The following is a 25,264-nucleotide window of genomic DNA, read 5'->3' on the forward strand; positions in this document are numbered from 1 at the left end:
CATCTTACCCCTTCTGAGGCTTTAAAATACAGCGTTCCACTCAACCTTTGTTTCTGCTCCTGCCTGTTGTATATGCGGCCGCTAAGCCAGGCTTTGCTGGGCTGTCCCTGTAGTTGTAACAGGCCAGGGAGGTCTGGGAAGTGTAGTCGGCAGCTGTGTGGGATTTGTTGGAAAATTTGCCCCCTTCTGCCTTTATTTCCCACTTCTTTCTTCTGCTCCATTTCTACTCTCTTGCTTTTTCACACCTTTTGCGTCCTTCTTCTCAGCTCTAGCAGAAACCCCCCTCGACTGCCTTCATCCCTGGGACAAGAGACGTGGTGTTCTGGCAGAAAGCTGCAGAAACAAAAAGAAACCTTCCTGACCGCTTTTCCTGCAGCCGCTGGAGTCCAGTGGCACTGCAGAGGTGTGCTAACTCGATCTGCAGATGAGGACCTTCGTGAAGCTGCCTCTCATTTTGCAGTGCCAGGTCCCTCTGTCCCGTTCCTCTGGGAACAGCCTTGTGGGTTTGCTTCTCCTCCCACCATTTTTTGGGTCGTTCTCTGCACGAGCTGTCTTGCATCTCGCTGTGGGTGCTTGAATATTCCTCTTCTCGATGCTCTTGGCCTGCCTGCTTTCCTTGTGCCCAAGCTGCTGTTTCTACTGTTCCCTTACCTTGATTTTTCTGAATATTCCTCTTCCCGATGCTCTTGGTCTGCCTGCTTTCCTTGTGCCCAAGCTGCTGTTTCTACTGTTCCCTTACCTTGATTTTTCTGAATATTCCTCTTCCCGATGCTCTTGGCCTGCCTGCTTTCCTTGTGCCCAAGCTGCTGTTTCTACTGTTCTCTTACCTTGATTTTTCTGAATATTCCTCGTCCCGATGCTCTTGGCTTGACTGCTTTCCTTGTGCCCAAGCTGCTGTTTCTACTGTTCTCTTACCTTGATTTTTCTGAATAATCCTCGTCCCGATGCTCCTCTTACCTTGGTTTTTCTGAGTATTCCTCTTCCCAATGCTCTTGGCCTGCCTGCTTTCCTTGTGCCCAAGTTGCTGTTCCTACTGTTCTCTTACCTTGATTTTTCTCCAACTGTTGAGCTGCTGCTACAGTCACACTTTTTGTTTTGTTTTGTTTTCCATTTCCCCCCACTCTTCTCCTGTCCTCCCACCCCCGTTGGTCTCGCGACCATTCCTTTGGTATCTTGCAGGGAAAAGATGTTTTCACGCTTCAGGATCTCGTGGAGTCTTTGATGCTTGCATATGCAAACTTATTTACATCTTCTTTGTACTGCTGGTACCTTGCTGAGTCTTTCAGGCAGCGTATTGTTGATAGAGCTCTGCTGTATCCTGATGGGAATTAACCATCGTGCTGAGAGACTACTGCTAGCAGCTAATCCCTGTTTAAAAAAAAAAAAAAAGCATTAATTTCTGGCTATTTTAGTGGGTGGGGGAAGTTGTTTGACCACTGTGAGCTGTAACCACGCGTTAACAAGAGGCTGAAATGAAAATCCAGGGTGTGGGATTTGGAAAAACACAGTGAAAACATAAGCTATGCAAAGAATGTCCTCCGATCGTCATTCGAGCCACAGTGAAACGACTTCTCGGTTCTGTCAAATTGTGATTAAATGATAAAATCCTTGATTGCTGTAAGCTTGCTTCCTCGAGAATAATACAGTGCTGAGCCTCTTGGGAGGGTGGTTTGAGGCTCTGTCCCTGCTGGGTGAGGTGCCTTCAAAGCGGGGATTTTGAAGGCTTTCTCTCAGCTGTGAGGCTATATGTGCATGTTGGTGGTAGGGTGGAAGGTGAAGGTTTCTTGATTTCTTAAAAACATGAGCTTTTCACCGCTGCTCTGCTATTCCATCCGCAATTAGATTTTTTTTTGAGTCACGCATGCAAAAGTCATTATTGAATATCTGTTCCCCTGGCTCTTAGAATGGTTGCAAACGACTCCTGTCTGTGGTTGCCCATCCCGTTTGCCTTGAGGAAAAATACTGTCGTAATCCCTCCATGGAGGAATTCACCATTCAAGAGGTGTTTTGAGGGAAGAAGTAGGATGGAGCAGACTTGAGTAATTCAGCTCCTTGTAACTTGACTTTTAATACGGGGAAGGCATGGCTCCATGCGATGGAGATGGGAACATGATGTGTGTAGGGTAGCCGATGGGCTAGCTGGGAAACCAAAATAAATAGGATGGAGTAGGAGGAGACAGATTTTGATGTGGTAGGGAACGAAGACTGGTGTAGGCTGGCGTGGAGTCGCTTTGAGCCTTGAAGATGGGAGGAATTTAACCTGGATTCTTGCACTGAATGGGGAGAGGAGTTGCCCGTTTGCTTCTGGTATGTCGATGGGCAGCGTTGTTTTGCCCTGCTACCGATCTCTATATAAACTTATTTTTGGAGAGTCTCTAGTGCAACTGCAAGCCAAGAGGAATGATCTGGTGTAGAAGGTAACCTGAAGGTTTGTGAGGGGTGGGCTAAAATGGGCTCGTGCGTGTGATCCCACACGGTCGACTGTGTTTTGGGGAGCGCACAAACCGTGCACGGCAGCAGATCCGTGCGTGACATTTCAGGTGACTTACTGAGCTTACCCTCAATGACAGCTGCAGCGGGATTTTAAGCTCTGAAGCAAAACCTGGTTTATGATCCTGGTTCACAGGTATGTTACAAAGTTAATAATGGATGTTAAGGAGTGTTCTGGCTACTGGCAATTAAACACTGCTAATGATGGAATTTCTCATTACTTCCCTCGCGATTGCAGAGGGACGCTCCTGGTGCAGCCCCCTCGTGCTGCAGCCATTTTACGAGCATCTTCAAACACAGTTATGCAGCAGTAAAAAAAAAAAATAAATAAAATGTGCATATCTTAAGGAGACAGATTGCTGCCTTCATCTGTCTCCCTGATTAGATGCCAGGGCTGCGCTGTGCCGCAGTAACTTCGTTCTTTTTCTTTTCAGCCTGTACCTTTCATATATCACCATCTTTTATTGAAATATTATTCTGCTGGGTGGTTTTGACCATCTAGAAAGACTTGCCACTGTAGGCAGGTACCCAGCTGTCTGCTTGCCGACTGAACTTGTGAAAACCTTGAAGCATTCAGGCCCAAAGGTGACCTGCGAAGCAGCAGGAGTGGAGGGGAATGGGAAGACAGCGGCGACAGTGTGCCTTGGCTCTGGGAAAGCCTGATTTAAAGCAAAACGTCTGCTTGTTTTACTGTGATGTGCTTTATCAAAATCTGAATTTTCAATGCAGTTTTCAGAGGTTTCCAAGCAACCCCCTGCAACCATGCTTGGTTTGTCTTGGCATGATCCCAGCATCCTCTCTCTTCCTTCGGGTTGTCACCAGCCAGGAAGCTTCCTGCTGACTTGGAGTGGTAGGAGATGGCCGTCAACGTCCTCTGCTTTGGAAACCCGCTGTCTGCTGCTGCCAGCCGATGTAGCCGGTTGGGTGACTCCCTGCAGGTCTGCACGGCAGCGCTGATAATCAGGGTTCAAGCCCTTCTGAGATCACGCGCGGAGCATGGTTGGTTGGGCAGAATCCCCTTGACCTTGTAAATGAAGGGAAACGCAATCCCACCACCACCACCCTCCGCTCGGGGATGGCTAGCTACGATCGAGCAAGCTAGGTTTGGCAAGCGTCCATTGTGGCTTCTAATGCAGTCTAAACTGTTTGTTCTGCTGTGGTCTTTTATGTGATGCTATGCTTTTTTTTTCTTTCTTGTTTGCTACACATACAGGGTATAAAAAAACGAATACTGCATATTCGACCGTGTCTCCGCCGTCCAAATTTTTGAGCGCTTACATTTTAATGTCGCCATTCGGCATGCTGCTTCCTTTCTGTCCCTCCTAGCCTGTTGCAAATCTGACCTTAAAGAAGGAAGATGGAAAACAAGACTCGTTGTGGACTGGATAGCACTTCCTTGGGGGATTAATTTTTTTCCCCCGCATCAGTGAAGTTGTTTTACTGGCTCTCCTGATGTTGCACGCAATGCTGAATAGGTATCTAACTGCACATAATATCTTAATTTGTGTTTGCGTGGCTTCTTAGAAAGGTGACCCTGTCTAACTGTGAAATTGTGCAATGTTGTTGTTTTTCCACCTCTAAGCAGTAACCGTAGGAGTTCAGCCACTCTTCAAAAAGTCATCTTGTGTAATACTGAATTTAGGAAAATGAAAAGATAATTTATGCCATTGAGAGCATGCATTTAAATCCTCCGCTGGTTCTCAACTCAGTTTCTTAAGCAGTCTTCCTAGGTAATAATAGAAATTGGGGGAGAAAAACAAGGCACGGCGTATCCTGCGTTGTATAGTTGGACAAATGAGGCACAGAGAAGAAACCTGTAGGACTCCCCGTAAAAAGTCATTCTGTTAAGGTTAACAGGCTGTGCTCTTAAATCGTTATCGCAGTCTCTTCATTCTGGCAGCCTTTCTCTAAAAAGCTGAAGTCTTGTGGCCTTGGGATTTGGTTGAGGCAAAGATGACAACTTGCCATCCCTTCTGCTGAGGTTCCTCCAGTGTGGTGGACCCTGGGCTCCCTCCCCTCGGGGTGAGATGCGGTCCCCCAGCAGCAACGGGCTTTTGACGATGCAACCAGGGAGTGAAGCAATGTGACCGACAGACTTGCTTCCTGCTGGAGTGTTTGTGTTTTCTGCGAAAAGTTTGATTTGAACAAAATTCAAACCTGGAGCACAGGCCTTATGAGGAGCGGCTGAGGGAACTGGGGTTGTTTAGCCTGGAGAAGAGGAGGCTGAGGGAAGACCTTATCGCTCTCTACAGCTGCCTGAAAGGAGGGTGTACTGAGGTAGGTGTTGGTCTCTTCTCCCACATAGTTAGCGATAGGACGAGAGGAAGTGGGCTCAAGCTGCGCCAGGGGATGTTTAGGTTGGAAATTAGGAAAAATTTCTTCATGGAAAGAGTAGTCAAGCATTGGAACAGGCTGCCCAGAGAGGTGGTGGAGTCCCTATCCCTGGAAGTATTTAAAAAACGGGTAGATGTGGCACTCGGGGACATGGTTTAGTCTAGTCTACCCTTGATTGGTTTAGTGTGGACTTGGTAGTGTAGGTTAATGGTTGGACTGGATGATCTTAAAGGTCTTTTCCAACCTAAATGATTCTATGATTCTATGAAAAACTGCTCTTAAATTGCAACAGCAGCATTTTACTGAGGGCTCCTCTTGAACTCGGTGCCTTTTTGGAGGAGTTAAATGACCGTGGAGGGAGGAAAAGCTAGGTGATGTCTTGTGTTGGGGGATAACGATGCCAAACTGTCGCAAAACCAAAATAATTGCTGCTGCTTTTGCTGAACATCATCTCTCTGCAAGATTCAAGGTTGGGAGGAGCACTGCAGCAGTGACCCTCTGCAAATTACACGGAGCTGGTGTTAGGACGGCATTGTGGACAGCTGAACCGCTGTGCTACGTTTCCTGTATTTAAAACGCAGTCAATGGCCAAGGCAGCTTGACGCACGGTGACAGGCTCCTGTGTGCCGAGCAAAGTGGCAGAACTGCAATGGGCGTCTAACATACTGATGATATTAAACTATTTCTAGCAACTGTCCCCATCACGGCATATGACCTAACTCTCAATACATAGCTGTCATGGCAACTGTAAAGGTCAGCATACTTTCTAGCTAATATTTAAGGTGGGCAGGTAATAGTTTTCTGCCTTGGGCAAACAAGCATCTATTTGTTTTGAAGCTTGGGACAAGAAACCTGGGCTGGGTTGTCTGAGCTTTTCTTCAACTAGTAGGACTCTAGTTGGCCCTGAAACGAAAAGAGGTTGTTCAGCTGTCCTAATGTACTGCTAATAGATTACTAGGAGATAATTAAAATTACTCTTCAGCAGCTTGTAATCATCCCTTGTGTTTGTTTGCTGCTTGAGAGACAGCAGCTGTGTCATAAGCAGAAGAGGTCTGGTAGAGTGAGGCCTCCTGGCTGTCTGCTGGTGGATTGGGCATTTGTCTCCACATCTGTTGGGTTTTGCACAGTCGGGCCATCAGAGCTTGACGAGTTCTGATGCTTCGTTTAGCTTCAAAGAGGCACAACCTCAGTAGCGAGCAACCTGTATGGCAGGCTTTAACCAAAATAGCCAGTAACTGCACCAGACTCCCCAGTAGCCAGTCGAGGGAGGTGATTCTGCCCCTCTTTGCTCTGGTGAGACCCCCCTGGAGCACTGTGTCCAGCTCTGGGGTCCCCAGCACAGGACAGACATGGACCTCTTGGAGCAGGTCCAGAGGAGGCCACGAAAATGGTCCGAGGGCTGGAGCACCTCTGGTATGGAGAAAGGCTGAGAGAGTTGGGGTTGTTCAGCCTGGAGAAGAGAAGGGTGCGGGGAGACCTTCTTGTGGCCTTTCAGTACTTACAGGGGGCCTATAGGAAAGATGGGGGCAATATTTTTAGCAAGGCCTGTTGTGACAGGACAAGGAATAATGGTTTTAAACTAAAGGAGGATAGATTTAGACTAGACATAAGGAAGAAGTTTTTTACGCTGAGGGTGGTGAAACTCTGGCCCAGGTTGCCCAGAGAGGTGGTGGAGGCCCCACCCCTAGAAACATTCCAGGTCAGGTTGGACGGGGCTCTGAGCACCCTGATCTGGTGGAAGGTGTCCCTGCTCACTGCAGGGGGGTTGGGCTGGATGGCCTCTAAAGGTCCCTTCCAACTCAAAGCATTCTATGATTCTGTGATTTTGGTTGTAACTTCTTTGCCTTGGTGATGGCCAACCCTACTGGGAGGGACAGTGTGGCTGTGAGTGGGCATCTGGTGATGCTGATGATGGTGGATGGGAGGCTGGGGCCACTGGAGTCTGGGATTTTTTTCTTGTTCTGGAAGGATAGCAGAAAGAGGGCAGATACTAAACACATTTAGTCACTTGGAGACACTTGCTCTTGACTGCAGACCTCAGAGGCTACAAAACAGTTTGGGTTTTGGTTTGGGGCTTACTTTTTCTGTTGAAGATACCAGTACCAGTGATACAAGCTTGGCTCGCCACTGAAGATACCAACACCAGTGATACAAGCTTGGCTCACTGGAAGTTTTGATCTCCTCGACCTGATTTTCCACAAGCTGCAGCCTCAAGATGTCTTGAAGCCAGCCTACAGAGGTTGGCAAAGAGGAGTCCCTTGTGCTCGTGTTAGTGTAGGAAGCGGTATATCTGCTGGGGACCTGATTCAGCTGAAAAATCAGCAGACAAAAACTGTTAATGCTCCCGTGAGACAGGGTAAGAAGGGGCTCCTGGTGAGGAAGAGAATACAGGGAGGAAGGAAGACGACGATCGTAAGGCTGCTCTTCTGTAGGCTGGCATTTATTGACTTGAAGTGACGACTGGAAATCACAGATCTCAGGACTGGGTAAAGTCTCTTCTGATGATACTGAAGTGTAATGATTGAGGACGCCTTTGCTGAATCTTCTGGCAGTGGCAGAAGTCTTTGTCATGGACTTCCGCATCCTGATGGGTTGTCCTTGATTTTAAGGAAAAACTCAACTGCTGAAGCCAGTTGTGTGCACAAAACACCTGGACAGCTGCTGTGCTCTCAGCACAGAAGTTGCATGTCCATTTTGATCCTGCACAGATGGAAAGAACTTCTCCCAATACCCTTTTTATGAGGTACAGAACCAAATATAAACTCTGATTTTATTAAATAGAATTAGCAGACTAAAGCCCTAATTAAGAAGGGTTTACAATAATCTCTGCTCTCAGAGTAAGTGAAGTCATGGTAGCCCTTCTGCCTGTGGACTGGGCCTTACTCCCCTCCCTGTTTCTTGGGAGGTTTTGTAATATGGTTTTTGTAATACTGTTTTGTGAAGCACTTGTGTGTCTTTCTGACTAAGAGTTTACTTACAAAGCCGTCCCTCCCAGAGGATGACAGAGAAAAGGGCTAGTGGAATGTCATGGAGTCATCTCCTGTTGACTTCTCAGTTAATTTATCTTAAGCATTTTGGTTTGGCTTTTTTGAGTTTCTTTTTATTAAAATTACCACCTTCACCCAGAATAAGTCGGTTGAGTCTGGGAAGTGGTCAATGAATTTTAAAAAGCAACGTGACAAGATGTTATTGTTATAGAGGGAGCAGGCTCCAAATGTGAAATTCATGAATGTAAACTTTAACATTTTCACTGCTGTCCTATGCTTTCCCAGAACCAACCAGACAAGTGGGTTTCCTTCCCTGTCAACCTTCGGAGATGAATATTCCCTTTGTCACGCTGCCTTTCTTTCCCTGTGACGTACGTCCCACAGTATGATGTCGGAGAAGCTTAAACACTGCAGGGTAACAAACAAATGTTGTGAGGACTGGAATGAAGGTGGGTGTCTTAATGGGAAGACCCACAGCACTGAAAATCTGCCAGCATCCCTCTCTTCAACACTGGGGCTGCTCTTGTGGGGTTGGTGATTCAGTAAGAGCTCAACATCTTGCAAAATGAAGTTCAGAGCCTTTGCTTAGAAGAACAACGGGAATATGAGGCTGCTTTTCTGCTGTGATTGACCTATTCTTCAGTAGCATCTAATTTTTTTTTTTTTTTGAGGCTGATTCTTACTTTGAGGAACTCGTATCTCTACCAGCAAATACAGTCCAACATCTTGGACGGAAGTTATGATGAGCAGTGCAGGACGAGTTAAGCAATGAGATCTTCATGAACATGTTGTCCTAGATATGCGAGAATGGGAAGGAGACTTAAGCTGCTTTTCTAGAAAGACAAGCATGAATCACTTGGGTTTCTGTCCTTTGTGAGTAATGCTGTAAATCTGTGGTGCTCGCAATAATGCTTTCACAACCCGCCCTTGCCATACTGCGTGCATATAAACTTCTATGGAGTAGCATCTCTTAGCTGTGCCTCCAGTTGGGTGAACTAAAGTTTAAAATAAAATTAAAAAAAAAAAAAAAAAGAAAGTGTTGACGTCCTCGTGTGCTTTCTAAAAATACGAGCACACTTTCCTGTGTACAGTATTAGCATAGTTAAACTCTTGTCATTGGCATCACAGTTTTGCAAGGAGGCAAGCGGGCACAGCTGAAGGAACATGTCTGAAAAAGGATTTGTCATCTGCAAGCTGTCATGGTTCCCATGACCTGCTATTTTGTGAGAAACTCTTCAGGTTGGAAATTTGCTTTATGGTCACAAACATACCTAAGGAGTGGGTCAATACTGAGGATTATTACTTTTTTATTATTATTTTTTTGCATAGTAGTTCCCCCTGTGCAAGCAACCCAGTGGAGTAAAGGTATCTGGACCACAGGGAAAACTAGATATAATCCAAAAAGCTGTGAGTCCACCTTGCTTATTTTCTGAAAGATGCCTTCAACTCAAAGAATTATTTCGGTTGCCGCTGTTTTAGAAGTGGAACCCTCCTTTCTGTGGAAACCTCCTTTTCATCCTTGCTGGCTTGTGGTGATGCTGAAAATTGAGAACCCTGTTGAATGAGCCTAGGTAAAAACTGGGTATCAGCAGTGGTGAAAGCGCCATGCACTTTCCCAGAGACACACCCTTACCTCAGTCCTTTGGTATCTAAATTGCACCTTTGCAAATTATTCTTGAAAGCCAAAAAATATCTGTTCTTGTGAACAGATTCGCTAGCCTTATTTGTCCTTGGCTTGCAAACGCTGCTTTCGACTTGCAGTGGCCTATGCAGCTGAGAGGCGGTCCTCATCATCAGTGTGGAGTAGCAGAAACGATCCTCTATGGTTTTATTACCCTTCCCTTTCCGCTTCAGTTCTCTAAAGTGGTATGGGAGCGCTGCTTGCTGGACGGAGAGCGGGTGCTTAGCCGGTGACCTGCCAAGATGATGTAATGGTGCTGCGCGGCAGATATTTAAAGTCAGTAAGTTGGAAGGAGGAAGGAATCCTTCAGAGAGACGGGGACACGTCTCAAATGGTGACTAGCTCTCAGCCCTGGCATCACTAAACCCTTCTGCTCCAGATCCGCGCCCCAAGCACGCGCAATGCAGACTGACCTTGGTTTTAACGACGAAGCCCCACTCTTGGGTATTTACTGCGTGCGTATGCGTTCTGTGGCACTTAGATATAGTAGAAGTTGAAAGGAATTGAATAGGTTTCCTAACCTAATGATCCGTGTATCTGAGATGCTGGGTGGTGCCTCTGAAATTTACTGGTAGGAATAGCCAGGTGATAAATAATCCCTGCTGCTGAGCTCTGTCTGCTATATCCTGTCAGCCCTGTTGCTGGTGACCAAAGCTGGCACGGGTCTGTGTGCGGTATCATCAAATTCAGCCTGAAAATTCATGTAGCATCTCCTCTTTCTTCAGTGGTTGGCATTTGGCTACCTTCACCTTCCACCCTTCACATATGGCAGTACTGGTCTAACGGGATGAGAAGGCTGGTGCAAGACCAAAGGATGTTGAGGTCTTGCTGGGAGAGCAGGCTTTTGATTAAAGCGTGAGCTTTGGACACAAAGCAGTTGGATTTGGTTCCAAGGCCGCACTATATTTCTTTGAATCGCTTTGTTTTAACCAGCATCACAACGGATGGTACCTGCCACAGAGCGCGGAGGCTCAGTTGAGGAGCTCCAGGAAGCAAAACACGAGAGCAGTGCAGAAGGAATTTGGAGGCACCAGCCAACGAGAGGCATAGAATCATAGAATCATTTGGGTTGGAAAAGACCTTTAAGATCATCCAGTCCAACCATTAACCTAACACTACCAAGTCCACTACTAAACCAATTAAGGGTCGAGTGATAATTAATTTCATGTTCCTGGTTTGGTGGCCGGATTATTTTTTAATGAAGTAAAACTAGGAATCACTAAGGTTGGAAAGGACCTCTAAGGTCATCAGTCCAACCATCAACCCATGTTCTCACTGCCAACTGGTGGAGTTGGGCGACATCAGAGAGCAGCGTGCTGCTTTAATTCCCGTGCCCCCCCCTGCCATGCATCTATGTGTTTAAACAAAGGTCTGAATTAGTTTATCTCAAAATAAAGACATGGTGCCAAGCAACAGCAGTAACTCTAGCCCCAGCGTGCCCAAGGTACTGCTCTCCTTTTATATAACTGGTATTTCTCAGCTGGCGGACAGACGAGACCATGCCGACTTCCTTAAATGTTTACTGGTGCGGTGATGATTAACAGTGATTAGTGACGGGAGGGAGGAGACAAAAGGCACTCCTGAATATTTGATTCCTTGTCCTCTCGACATTCCAGTTGTTATAACCGAAAGGTTAAGTGGAGATCAAAAACAAATAGGAAACTTGGGCTGAGGAAGCTGCGTTACTTGAGAGCCTTTTCAGACTCTCTGGGAGGCACTGTAGAAAGGTTAAAATTTGCAGCTCAAATGTTAGCTGTGATCTCGCTTGAGTGAGTGTCTCAAAATATATCTCAAGTCTTAGTTCGCAGAATGAAAGCTTAGAAGCCTTTCTCGGATGAGAGGCGAGAAGGAAGCAGGGCTGAAGGGCACAGAAGCAGAAACTTGTGAACCTCTGAGATATTGCCTCACCCCCTTGGAATGTCTCGTAATGCAGCCTGGACCGCAGAGCACGACGTGGTGGATTAAACAAGAGGGTCATTGAAGGAGTGGGTGCTCAGACAGATGTTTTCGGGGACCTTTGACAATAGCCCTTTCATTTCCTGCACCCAAGATCCTATCAAAACCCAGCACCACTCTGCAAGGAGGGAGGCTCGTGGTGATCGATGTGGCTGCCGCCTGGGACAGGAGGCTCGTCGGTGGAGTGAATGTCCCAGAACAGGACAAAAGGAGGTGGCTGGAGGCTGTCTCTGAACTGTGGAACCGCTCTGGAAGAGGGAAACAATATCCTGAATCTGTCAGAAGTGCAAGGTGGAGGCTAGAAGAAGGGAAAGCTAGTTCTAACTTCAGTTATCTTTGTGACACTTGGGGGTAATTGTAACACGGATTGGATTTCCGAGACCCTTAAAAGCTGGTATTTGTATCAAATGTTCATTTCATACCGAGTCTGGTCTCAGATTTTCATAGCTGAATTTATTTCATAAGTTTGCTCCAGCTTTCATCGTTCTACACCTGTGAAAGGGGTGCCCCATAATACAACAATTCGCTCCTTCCCACAAACTTAAATAACTTGTCTTGAAGGTCTGTCTGTGAAGCTGTTATGGGTGCTTTGAAGCTTAAGGTTTCAGATGTAAAGTCATAGAATCCCTATCTGTGTTATTCATCAGTAGGGAAACTGGTAGAAGGTGTTCACCAATAATTCGGGGAGGCCGTGGAGTCTCCATCCTTAGAGATGTTCAAAACCCAACTGAACACAATCCTGGGCAATCTGCTCTGGTTGCCCCTGCTTTCAGTAGGGGAGTTGGACTAGGTGACCTCCAGAGGTGCCTGCTAACCTCAGCTGTTCTGTGATTCTATGAAAAAGCTCTTCTAGGGTGCAGGAGTCTACTTTTTGGGTGTATGAACTCTTCAGATTGATCTTACCCTGGGGAGGAGTTCTCCTGTTCTGTATTCTGGAAAGTGCCCGGTGCATCACGTGTGCATCCACCGAAAGGAATTATCTGGACCTGACTTTTGGACAGAGTTTAAAATTTATTTATGACATTCAGTTTCTCGCTGAAATAGAGAAGAAATCAAATACAAGATAGATGCATTTAGGTATTGGATGTTAACGCAATAAACAATCTGAGTAAAGGCTTAATTGCACTTTTTTTAGCAAATTACTAGAGATCCGTCTGTACAGAGGAAGGTGATGAGAATGACCGAGGGGGTAAAGCAGCTCTCTTAAGAGGCTGTGAAAAGGCTGGGGCTCCTCCCCTTATGGAGAAGTTGGGTGGTAGTGGGGGGGAATAGGGTGTTTTGGGGCTCAGGAGGGTGGTGGTAAGGTGAATGCAGAGCTGCTCGAAGCCCCACGGCACTGGAACCAGGGGTACCTCACATGAATTAGTAGGAGACACGTTTGGCGTGGGTGAGAGGACTTCCTTTAGAGTGGGTAGTGCATTTCTAGACCTTTATCGCCACAGAAGGCTGTGGAGACAGTATCAGGAGCTTCAAAATGGATTTTTTTTAATTCAGAGACAGTGGGAACAGGTGAGGATGTCTGCTCAAACCTTGCAATGACTGAGGGGAGTACAAGGGGATGGAGATGGTGACCAAGCCGTGCTTAAATAGCATCTCCCGATGCCACCGTTGGGAAAGTACGGGGCTAGCAGGACCGCTGTTCTGGCTCATCAGAGTGTACCCCATCTTCACCAATACACCAGTGAAATCCGTCATTTGGATGTGCCAGATCTGTCCAGCACCCGTTAGTGCTCAAATTGCTGTCTTGCATTTCTTAGTTTTATTTCTTGTTTCCATTTCTGTGAAGAACATGAAGACGTTTGAGAGGCCACGTGGATACTTGAGTTAACAGTTTCCAGAATAGACTGAGCCAGGGGTGACCCTCAGGATCCGTGCAAGCCAGAAGGATGCTTGGAACGATTGGGTTGAAAAAATATTTAGTGCATCAGATGGTATATATGTATCTGGAGGGCTTTGGTTGCTGCTTCTTTGTGGTAAGGTTGCTCAGAGCCCCAGAGCCCCCAGGTGCTTGGAGCATCCATTTCTTGCACTAAAGTTACCGGGAAATTAAATAGGATTTTTGGGGTGACTTCTTCCTTTCTTTCCCCTTCCTAGGCATTTCATAAATGTGTAAGTTGATACTATTTAAGCTTGTCTTGTGGGCTTCTCTTCCTGATTGCACATCTGGGGTCAGCTTTTCTTCCGGTGACTCCTCTTGAGTAGTCCGAGGACCACAGTAGTGTGTACTGAGCATGTGTGCAATGCTGGCATGCTTCACCTTGGTTTTCTTCCAGCCTTCCTTTACGGGATGGTGCTGTCCTTGTTTGTAGGAGATGCAGCTGCTGAATATCTGCTAGAGTGGAAACGTTGAGTGGACTATTCACCTTGCAAAATTGGTTGTATGTTTTATCACGCTCTCCGAGAACTATTGTGTGATTTCTTACGGTGAATGGTGAGATGAAGTGGTCTCTCAACTCAGCAGCTAATATCCAATAACGCTGGAAACCGTCAAGGTAAAAAGAAACAATTGTAAAAAAGGCTACCCTTAAAAATGAAGTTAGCTTTAAAATAAGAAAATTATTTATGCTGTGTTCAGCTGTTGAACTGTAAGAATAGAGTTAAAGGATCTAGTCATTTCTATAGTCACGTTACAGTTCTTCAATATTTTTCATTATAGTTTTAGTAAGAGAATTTTCAAAATTGCTTCATCGTTTCATCCTACCTAATTATTCTATATATAAAAATAAAAAACTGCCCAAAAAAACCAACCAACCAAACAAACAAAACCCCCCAAAACCCCTCATTTACAGAAAAAATCTAAATTTGGGTCCTGTAGTGCTTTGACACAGTTATGCGGCAACTTTTTTGCCTCTTTTGGGACCTGGATACAATCTATTTGGCTGTACGGAGATACTTGAGGTCCTTGTTGAACGCCAGGCACATACAGAGAATGGATTGTCATAAATACAATGGTAAGCACCTGGGCAGCAGGTGAGGGAGAGGAGGCAATTCATATTCGGGATGAAAAGCGTAGCGCTGCAGGGAGCTTATTTTCCTGTTGCAAGGATGAAAATGCTGCAGCACTGAAATAGCAATTGCTTGGGAATGTCTAGGGTAATTTTAAGTTAACGATAAATGTTGGCGCATAACTCCTATTTGATTATTTGAGTTTTATTATTGAACCTAAACCCCATTTCCTGTTAATTCCTTGGAGCTCCCTTGCCATTCACGGCGTCGGGGTAGAGTGGAAGAAGTGTTTATGAATTCATAACTTAACAGGGAAATAAACAGCAATATATACGGCGGAGCTGCTCGATCCAGCCTCGCTCGGGAGAATTATGAATACAGCTAATAAAGCGTGCAGGGGAACCTGGATCTCAGTGGTCCGATTCCTCTGTCTTCTCATCCCTGGCCAAAACACCAAATCAAAATACGCCTAAAAGTAGGATCTTACTTTAAGTCTAAAAGCCTAAATGCAGAGTAGGAATCTGAAGCACTTTTTTTTTTTTTTTTCCAACACCTACCTGATGCTGGAGACTCCTGAAATTATCTAGGACTTTCAACATATTTTTGACTTTAAAAATACAACTCTTATTTTAGACCTGAGGGCGCTTCTGTGCCAGAAGCACATGATCTCGCCTCTGATATATTTGTTGATCAAAAGGTTATGGCTTCGCAGGAGGAGAGTGGTGAGGCTTATAGGGAATAACAAAACATCAAAGGTGTAGCTACTGGATAGCAAGATGAATCATTACTAGCTGGGATTGATTTACGACAGTGCAGAGCTCTCGTCAAAAATACCCACGTTTCAGATGGAGATCAGTCATTTTTTGAGTGTAGACCCTGTATGCTCATGTGTCATAAAAGGTAATTCTTCTGTCCACTTTTCAGTGGGAAAGAATCAAAAAGCGTTCAGAAACAATGGCTGTGGCTGTTCCACCTCACCTTTGCAATTTATAAAAGTCTCTTCTCTTTGTATAGAGGATTTCTCCGGTGCCCCATCCCTTGCAGTAGTCGCAAACCCACATGGATGGTATGAAAGCTCAGCTGTGGCGTCCAGACTGAAAGCCCTCTGCAGCTAACATCTCTAACCTGGGCTGCTGTCGTCTTCTAAGTAGAAAAGTCATTCAAAGGGAGCGTTTGTACTGTAATGCCTGCTTGGCTATGTCAGCATTTCTGGAAAGCGTGGTCTGTTGGGGGAATCGCTGCCTTCTGCAGCCTGAGCACACCCGTGTCCCCTTGCTGCCTTCAGTCTTTTCAGTTCTGTTGACCAAACTGCTGGAAATCCTGTCCTATGCTGATTTTTCTGAGTGATGGAAATCCGTTCCCAGGCTAGCTTGGTGCTCTCAGTAATTACACTTGAAAGCTGGTGGTGAACTCCAGGGATTCCCAAAAGATTCCAGGTACCAAGGGTCACTTATAGAATCATAGAAAGGTTTGGGTTGGAAGGGACCTTTCAAGGTCATCCAGTCCAACCCCCCTGCCATGAGTAGGGACATCTTCAACCAGATCAGGTTGCTCAGAGCCCCGTCCAACCTGGCCTGGGATGTTTCCAGGAATGGGGCATCTACAGCCTCTCTGGGCAACCTGGGCCAGTGTCTCACCACCTCAGCATAAAACATTTCTTCCTTAGATCTAGTCTGAATCTCCCCTCTTTCAGTTTAAAACCATTACCCCTCGTCCTATCGCTACAGGCCCTACTAAAATGTCTATCCCCATCTTCCTTACAAGCCCCCTTTAAGTATTGAAAGGCTGCAAGAAGATCTCCCCAGAATCTTCTCCAAGCTGAACAACCCCAATTCTCTCAACTCTTCAGTGGATGACTTTGTCTTGTCAGGTCCAGTATCTTAATTTGAGGTGATCTGCTTCTAAAAGGGGAAAATAGTAGCACTGAAGAACCCATTTGACTTTGACTATTCTCCTGAAGTACGCTCGGCTCCAAGCAGGGATATGAAGCTAATGCGGACAATAAAGTAATTGGCTCAGAGGCGGGTGATGTTTTGAGTTACTAATGAAATACATCGTGCAGCTGCAGGTGGTAGAGCTGGAATATTATTGTCTGCCTCAGGAATGATCTGAATTATTATTCATAATATTCAAAGAGCTGCAGCGGAGGGTAACTGCTGTTAACTGTGTCGGCGATGGATGTGTCTGGGTGTGGAGCTCAGTGTAGCACATCTAAGACATTGTAGAGCAGTAGATGGCTTCTGCTCTGAAGAACTTATGGCTTGAATAGAGAGGGTCAAGAAAGTGGGGATAAACTAAGCACAATGTTTAATGCAGTTGTAATTATTGTGTTCTCTGGGATGCTCGCCTTGGTAAATCTACCTGAAGGAAGAAGAAATGATGGGAGAAAGGGATTAGTGTGGGCAGAGGAAGCCTAATCAAAGCAGCAGGCAGTTCTCTAAAGCCAAAGGCAAGACTCTTGAGGCAATTCTTGTGGCTGGTCCAACTGGATGGAGTTTCTGGGTGGCTTTTCTCATTTCAGAAAGCTCTGTGAGAGCGTGTAGGACAGCAGCGGGGGCACGCACCGCCGTGCCTGGCAGATGCGTGGCTGGAGATGGTGTGTGCTGGGAATGGAGGTGGTCCCCATGGTGTTAGAGATGCAGGAGGATAAAGCCATGGTTAGAGTAGAGAACATGCTGGCGCAAGGTTGAAGGCCATAGTCCTGCATGTGCTGGCTGGAAAGGTGTTGAGGATTTCTTGCTCCACTTCCATGGTCACGGCAAAATCAAGTTTTGGAAGCAAGCTCCCAACTATTTCATGTAGAAACTCAAACCTATCTCTGCTTTTCTTTTTTAATGGTCAACCTACAAACCTGTGCCTAATCAACTGAGTCAAAGATGCTTATACTCTTATCTTGCTGGTTTTCTGTGTCCTAAATGAGCCTACTATGAGGGTTCTGTCTTCCAGCTCCTGGTAATTCATAGTCTGCCTTTGGTTTTCATTTGAAAGGCCTGATCAGCTGGGTTTCCAACCTGAGCCCCTGTCTGAAGGGTGATGGGAGGGTGGATGTCATTGCTTTACAGCTGTGGAAATGAAGATGAAGTAGTGAGTGCCTGGAGTTCACCCAAGCCCATGGTAGAGCCTTGGATGGACGCCCAGTGCGAGACCTGGCCTTGGCTGCAAAACTCATCCTGTTTCCAAATAATCGGATGGTAGCCTCAGCGTCGCAGAGATCGTTATAACCTGAAAGCCATAGTTCGATGATAAAAACATAGTATGCGGTAACAATTTCTAGACAGAGGTTCATGAAACTGCTGAAACTGTATTTTCCAAATCTTCATTTACTGAAATGAGCGTATTAGTGGAGATTTTCTCTGTGCATACTTTCAAATGACAGTTCCCCTATAGATCTCTGGCACGGATGTCTTGTATAAATAGACGTCGACTAGTTGTTACTGGAGCTTCCAGTTCTCACGCTGATTCTTATCAAAGAAGATTAGTTCCCAGCCAAAGTTGTTTTTTCTTTCTTTCAAGGGATTTATTGCATCAGAATAAGTCTGTGACTTACTGCAGTGCTGAAACTGCCACGCTTATGTACTTGGACTAGTAATGACCTGCTGAGCCACTAGAAAATGGGATGTGGTTGCTTTAGCCCTCCTCGCCTCTTCATTAAGACTGGAACCAGGACCTGGTTCCTGTCTGGCAGCTTCAGGTTTGATAATCACCTGCCTGCGAGAGAGGTGAGACCGTGCAACAACACTTCCATTTTGTATTCCTGGCTTCGGATCGCGTTGAGCAGTGATAGCTTGATGGCATCAGCTTTTTTTTTTTTTTTTTTTTTTTTAACTGAGCGCTTGTCTACATCTCGGCATCGCTGGCACGAAGTGATACGACCGGCTCCTCTGCTGATTGCTCTAACAGGGAGCACTTCTTTGAGAGGCACCCGCCAGGCTCTGCGGGAAACTAAAACCAGAGTTGAGTTCATTTAAGGATTAAGCCTTTGCAAGATGCCTATAATTGCCCTGCCAGACCAAATCCAGAGAAAGAAATCAGGATAGCGCAAACCCTCTGTAGAGATTTGAATCCCTGATAGCTTCGTGACCTGTTGAAATAGCAGGGGAGCTGCCGCTCGCAACTGGAGGTGCGTGGTCGGAAGTGCCACTAAGGAGACTCTCCTGCTTTTAGCAGGGCAGTGCCTTGTTTGTCGGCTGCTTTCTTTGAATGCTGAGGTCAACATAAAGCACCCAGTTTTGTCGAGAACAGCCCTGTTTTTAGGAAATCTCCTGCTCGCTTGGCTAGCCTGGGGTCTGAGCTGCTTGCTGGCTTTGTTAATCTGGAGGGGAGCCATCTCACCTCAATATTAAACCTAATGTCAGCGTAGCTATTCTACAATAAATGCTGTTATGTACCACTAAGAAGCCAAAGTGTGCGGGGCTGTGTGCCAGGAGCGTAGCTGGCGCTATTTCCTCCCTCTTTGTATCATCCAACGAAGCCGGGGTTTCCTTAGGATCTAGAAACAGCAAATCCAGGAAAAAAAAAAAACGTCACGTGTGTATTCACAACACTGTATGGAGAACATACCTCTATATATATTGATGACCTGATAACCCTGCTGCTGGCGGCTGGGCTGGGCTTGCTGTGCTGCAGGAAAGTCACGCTGACTTGCAGAAGAAACTTGGGGTTCCTCAGACCTAGTGCTTAGTTTCTGTTTGGGTTCCTCTAAAACCTGATTTCTTTCAACTCTCTGCCCTTCTGATTCTTCGCGCTTCACGTACGGTATTTCTTTTATTCCTGCTGCTGAAGTGGAAATAAAATTATGAAACCAGTAAACTCTGCCATGGAGAACCTAACCCCTGTGGTATTAGAGTAGGATGCGTTTTTGCATAATAAAACTTAAAAGATACGCTCACTGATGCTGTTATGGGTGTTAATAAAAGATTCTTTTCCTCAGGGGCTACGCCATCTGTGAATACAGTTTTTCCTCAGAACTTCTGCAGGGGATGATGCTCTGCAACCACCAAAGTCTGAAGTATGTCATGTAATGGGCATGAATAAAATATTCTCTGTTTGGGTGGCCCAGCGCTTTCTGACCTCTCCCACTTCCAGTCCTGCACTGTAAATATTATGTAAAAGGGAAGAAGCTGTTCGGAACAGCTCTCACTTTTTTTAATGGTTGAGTTCAAACATGCTACACCAAGGACAAGCTGGTTCAGGAGCAAAATCCCTTTAAGGTGTGTTGATTTAGGCATGCTGAATGTATCAGGAAAGCTCATGGGCTTTGTTGCTAGAAAGTATTTTCAGGCTTTTGAAAAAAATCCTGATCTTCTCAAAAAATGGATTGGATCTTTGCATACTCTTGAGAATGTTTATTGCCTTCATTAAAATCATTATATAAAAGTTTCAGAAGCGATTCTGACCCTTTCTTTGATCCAGTAAGTCTGAGTGGCCCAGAGAGGTGGTAGATGCTCCATCCTTGGGAACGTTCAAGGTCAGGTTGGACGGGGCTCTGAGCAACCTGACTGAGTTGAAGATGTCCCTGCTCATGGCATGGGGTTGGACTGGATGACCTTGAAAGGTCCCTTCCAACCCAAACCATTCTATGAGTGGCATAGTTGGACTGGGAAAACTTGCGCCACCAGCAAGTCACATCTTTTGTAGTTGGCATTTGGCAAGCAGGGGGAATCTCTACATGGATACCCAGTTTCTCTTATATCAAAAAGTTTGTCTGGTTTTCTTTTTTTCCTATTAATCTATGATTTCTGGTGGACTTTTCCAGTAGCACCTGATGTTTGCATATGGGAAGAAAATGCACGTTGCTCACATGGCTGCTGGCCAGCTGGGTAATGGCTGTACCTGGAGAGTAGAGGGAAGTTTGGCATATCTCTGACCCAAATCTGTGCTCAGTGCTTTGGATTTGAAAGCGTAGGTTATGCAGCAAATATCTTCTCTGGCAATCAAGCAGAAGCATGAAATAGTCTAAGTGATCTAAATGAATGGATAGATGGGAGGAAGGTCATGAGGATTCAGGTGCAGACTCAGCTGTGCTTTAATATTTTAGTCCACGCTTAAGTGGGCTGGCATCGTGACCCTGAACATTTAGTCAGTAAGTATTGATAGAAATAAAACACTAGACTTTTGATTTATTGCTGTTCCTGGTCTCATGTTGCTTCTGCAAGTAATACCAAGCACTGACATTCGCGGTGTTTGATTCATTAGTGATAGATCCTGGGTAGTTGGAGGTCCAGCTGTTATTTGCTGTCATCCAGGTGGTAGGGCAGAGCATTTGCATCCAAAGCAGCGTGGCCAGCAGGTCGAGGGAGGGGATTCTCCCCCTCTACTCCGCTGTCCTGAGACCCCCCTGGAGCACTGTGTCCAGCTCTGGGGTCCCCAGCACAGGACACACATGGACCTCTTGGAGCGCGTCCAGAGGAGGCCACGGAAATGGTCCGAGGGCTGGAGCACCTCTGGTGTGGAGAAAGGCTGAGAGAGTTGGGGTTGTTCAGCCTGGAGAAGAGAAGGCTGCAGGGAGACCTTCTTGCGGCCTTTCAGTGGTTAAAGGGGGCTGATAAAAAAGGTGGGGACAGACTTTTTAGTAGGGTCTGTAGCAATAGGACAAGGGGTAATGGTTTTAAACTAAAAGAGGGGAGATTCAGACTAGATCTAAGGAAAAAATTCTTTACACTGAGGGTGGTGAGACACTGGCGCAGGTTGCCCAGAGAGGTGGTAGATGCCCCATTCCTGGAAACATCCCAGGCCAGGTTGGACGGGGCTGTGAGCAACCTGATCTGGTTGAAGATGTCCCTGCTTATGGCAGGGGGTTGGACTGGATGACCTTTAAAAGGTCCCTTCCAACCCAAACCATTTGATGATTCAATGATCCCACCACATCCCTCCCCTTGCTGACACCGTGACATTCACGTGGAGCAGGGGGAAAGAAGTAACCCCATCCTGGTTATCTGTAAAAACAAGATCAGGGCCCGTTACTGATCACATACAGCTATAATACCGAGATACAGTTTTGGCACGCAAATAGGTCATAGAAATGATGCAGTACTTCTTAATTGTGAATGGGAAGGGAGGGGGTGATCAGTGCACCACTGCCTGGTGAACAGGGATGCAGTGTGCACAGGGATAAACAGAGGTGCTTAAACAAGAATCTGCTCTTCTCCCTGGAGAATTTGGTTTCTTGCAGTCAAATGCCTCCTGGGAAACTGGTTTCCTCCAGTAAACTACTCATACAATGCAGTCCTTGGCTTCAGAATCGTAAATGGTTAGGGAGAGATTTGGATCCTGTTGTCTCTCGCTTGCATGTGAATGTAAATAAAATAAAAGATAAGGAAAGAAAAGATCAGGAAATTGCAAAGTGCTGACCCCCATCCTGCACGGTGCAGAATTTTTTTTGGTGTCTGCACGGCTTGAGCTTCCGGGGTGAAGGATAGTACTTCAAAGTGAATAACACTAAATAGCAATGCAGAACACAGCCGTTCAGAGCAAATATAGCACTGTTTGTCAAACTGTAAGTCAGCAGTCTGCAGCTAATTACAGAGATGTCAGGGAGTTTTGAATTTGTCAGCTGGATTTAAGATTGTAGAACATTGCTTGGAAAATGTCTCTATTAAAAACCAAAAAAATAAAAATAAAAATCCCTCAAAGAACAGCACATTTATTTGTGGGGTTGCTGGGGTGCTGGCCCATGCTTTTCTTCTGGTGGCCGTACTGTAAGCTGCTGAGGGAAATGTAAAGGTAAGTGAGGCAGCAGCAATCCTAGCAGGGCTAGAAATGGGTCAAGGAGCTGGAAGGCAGCATGTGCCCGACTTGCCAAAACTCCACTGCCGGTCAGTGGCCAAGTCCCTGGTCCACTTCCATCTGCAAAGGGGCAAAGTTGTTACCCGTTCTTCAGCTCTCCGATTTACCAGGGCACTGTGTGGACACCGTGACTCATCCCAGGCTCTGTGAAGGTGGGTGGACTCTACCAGGTGGATTTACCAAGGCGAGCATCCCAGAGAAAACAATAGCTATAACCGTGTTAATCATTTTACTTAGTTTATCTCCACTTGCTTGATCCTGTCTATTCAAGCCCTTCAGAGCAGGAGCCGTCTACTGCTCTACAATGTCTTAGACATGCTACCAGACCCCGTGAAGGTGGGTGGAGAGGCTGTTGAATGGACATTAGTGCAAGGGAGATAAGAGGCACCACATAAGGTCCAGATGACGTGTGACCAACACAGCTAGGAGCTGGTAATCTCTGAGATGTTGCTTTACCTTGCTTTAAAACAGTTTTCAGGAGGGAAGGGGTACCTGGGTCTCAGCTCGCTAACAGCTAATTCACAACTTGGTGTCTTTGCCCAAATCCTCCCTGCCCTTCTTGGTTCAAGCCACCTCAGGCTCGGGGTGGTAGGGGTTGAGGTCAGGATGGGAGTTCCTTCCCAGCTCCGCTGTGGAGGATGTAGCCTTGAGTGGAATGGGGCAGGATGGGAAAATCAAGTGACAGCTGACCTTTCTTGGGAGGGCCAGTGAACCTGGACAGCCTGGCTTGGCTTTGTTCATCAGCGAAGGCTTTGTCCCTCAGCTCTGATGCTCCTTGCTTCAGCTTTTCAGCACCGAGACATTCTGGACCATTTTTCTGACCTTCAGCTAGAGGATTTTATGACTGTCTGTCATGGTCTTCTATGCCGTAGGGGATATTGTTATTTTACAGATGAATAAACTGTGGCAAACAAATGCAGCAGCTCTTCCCATTGCAAAGCTCAGACAGTAAAGCTCTCTCCAAACGCACTTTAACGCGTCCATTACTCTTCAGCAATTAGTAGGTACCAGTAGAGGATGAAATCCCTTGCAGTAGGTGTTGACAAACCTATGGTGGGACTCCTTGTCCCCAGAGCTTTCATATTTTCTGGAAGGATGAAGAAGGTCGAACGCGAGTCAGAGCTGGATGCCTGAAATCCTCCCACTTGGTTGTTTTCTTTTTTTCCCCCCTTCCCCCCCTGAAAGTGTCAGTGTACATCAGGCAGATGTTCAGCCCAGCAAACTTTCCGAGTCACGAGAGCATGAACTTGCTGCCGTTCCCCAGAACAAGGTCGGTCTGTAACATGGTTACGTGGGCACTGGTGACGAGCTGGGAGCTTTGGCTCAGCCTTTGTCTGCCGAAGCCGCTGCGGAGAGGGTCCAGCCCTGAAGCCGAATGCCATCACCATGTGGGAACAAACAGCCCTTTTTTCAAAGGGAGAGAAGTCTTTTCAACGTGGCCGGCGGAGGGCTCAAGCATCCCAGTGTGTGGGACAAGGGGGAGAGGTAGCGATAACGCGCTGCAAGCCTCGCCACTGCATTCGGTGGCAGATGAGAATGGAGCAAAACTAAATGCCCATGCAGGGAGTGAGCAGGCTGAGCTCTGCTTTTGGCAAAAGGGCAGCAGACCCTCATGACGTCCTACATCGTTATGGTAGGAACAGGCTTCACTGCACAAATTCACTGCTACTCTTCAGTCGTGATTTATTTGGACTAGATGATCACTGTAGGTCCCTTCCAACTGAAAATGTCCTGTCCTGTCCTATCCTATCCTATCCTATCCTATCCTATCCTATCCTATCCTACTCTTTTTTTCCCCTGATTCCCCTTAGTGGTTTAGGAAGGACCTAAAAAGAACAGCCTCCAGGTCTGTCTTTTTTCTTACCCTGGGGCAGTCTGCTGCGCTCGTGCACTCTTTGTCTAGCTCCGTCAAGGTACAATCTGTATTTATCGCACTTGAAGGTGTCTGGACACTTCAGCTAGTTTGGGATGTGGAAGCCCATGGTGAGAGGAGAGGCATGAGGCTCCATCTGCATTTCCCAGCACAATTAAATTCAGGATCTGAGACCTTCATCTAAAAAGACAGCCGCTTTCCTCTACGTTTGTGCCATGTTGGGTAGTCAATATTCATCTTGCCTTTGCTGTTGGTTGCAGGAGCCCCTTTCATTCAGAGCCCTCTCCTTGTCTACAAACCTCAGTTTGGCAACTGTCAAAGCATGATGTAAAGTTTGTTTGATTAGGCTTTTGGTAAATTGATAGAGGGATTTTGGATTACAGGAAAAATACTGATAAGTAGCTTTCAAGGTGTCCCTCTGGTAATCTCTTAATGACTTTGTGGAATTCCCATCTCTCCAGTGCCTTGCATTTGGGTTGTCTTAAATCATTAAAAAGAAAAAAAGAGCGCAGGCTCTCCACACTCCTGCCAACTAGGTCAGGGTTTTCCCAGTTGTTACGGTTTGGGAAACGGAGACATTACTCAGAGCGACTTTCTCCAAGCTGTTTGGTGAGTTGAAGACAAATGGAACCGCAATAGTAGTTTCAAGCATTAGTTCAAGACTAGTCTTTGAGTGATAGTAAGTCATTTGGCCTAATCAGAGCATGATTAAAATAAATCTTGGCAAAACCTGGCAAAGTAAATGGCACATTCCTGAATTCTGCAATGCAGGAGAAGCTGCAGGATCTGAGATATGGTCCTAAAGAAGTAAAGGGTGGGCAACTGGTGCTGCATAAAATGAGACAAACTTACCTCCTGGCATCTTAAGCTGTTGAAAATGCCACCTGGTGCTTCCCATGGGAGGAAATAAGCGAAAAAGCTGTAGTGGTTGTGCTGCCGCTGTTGGGTTGCGGGTTTTTTTGCCTGATCACAGTGGAAAAAAACAGCAAGGCAGGAGGATCACCATGGTGTCTGTGTGATATCAAACTTTAGGCTCAGAAGAGCTAATAAGCTGCTCTTTACAGCATTAACTTAGGGGATTGTGGTGTATGGATAATCATAAAATGGTTTGGGTTGGAAGGGACACTTGAAGGTCATCCAGCCCAACCCCCCTGCCATGAGCAGGGACATCTTCACCTCGTTCAGGGTGCTCAGAGCCCCATCCAACCTGAC

The 25,264-nt window shown here is 46.2% G+C and overlaps 1 protein-coding gene across 1 annotated transcript in view; it reads left to right on the forward strand.

Moving 5' to 3' along the window:
- The first annotated feature begins 424 nt into the window (after positions 1 to 424).
- ARHGAP39 (Rho GTPase activating protein 39) overlaps positions 425 to 25,264 on the forward strand; it is a 131,691-nt gene continuing 106,851 nt past the window's right edge. The window contains 3 exon segments of the mRNA XM_075704545.1: positions 425 to 466; positions 468 to 530; positions 532 to 569. Coding sequence (XP_075560660.1) covers positions 425 to 466; positions 468 to 530; positions 532 to 569 — 143 coding nt within the window.

This window comes from Pelecanus crispus, chromosome 2, assembly GCF_030463565.1.
Source record: "Pelecanus crispus isolate bPelCri1 chromosome 2, bPelCri1.pri, whole genome shotgun sequence".
Classification (NCBI taxonomy): domain Eukaryota; kingdom Metazoa; phylum Chordata; class Aves; order Pelecaniformes; family Pelecanidae; genus Pelecanus; species Pelecanus crispus.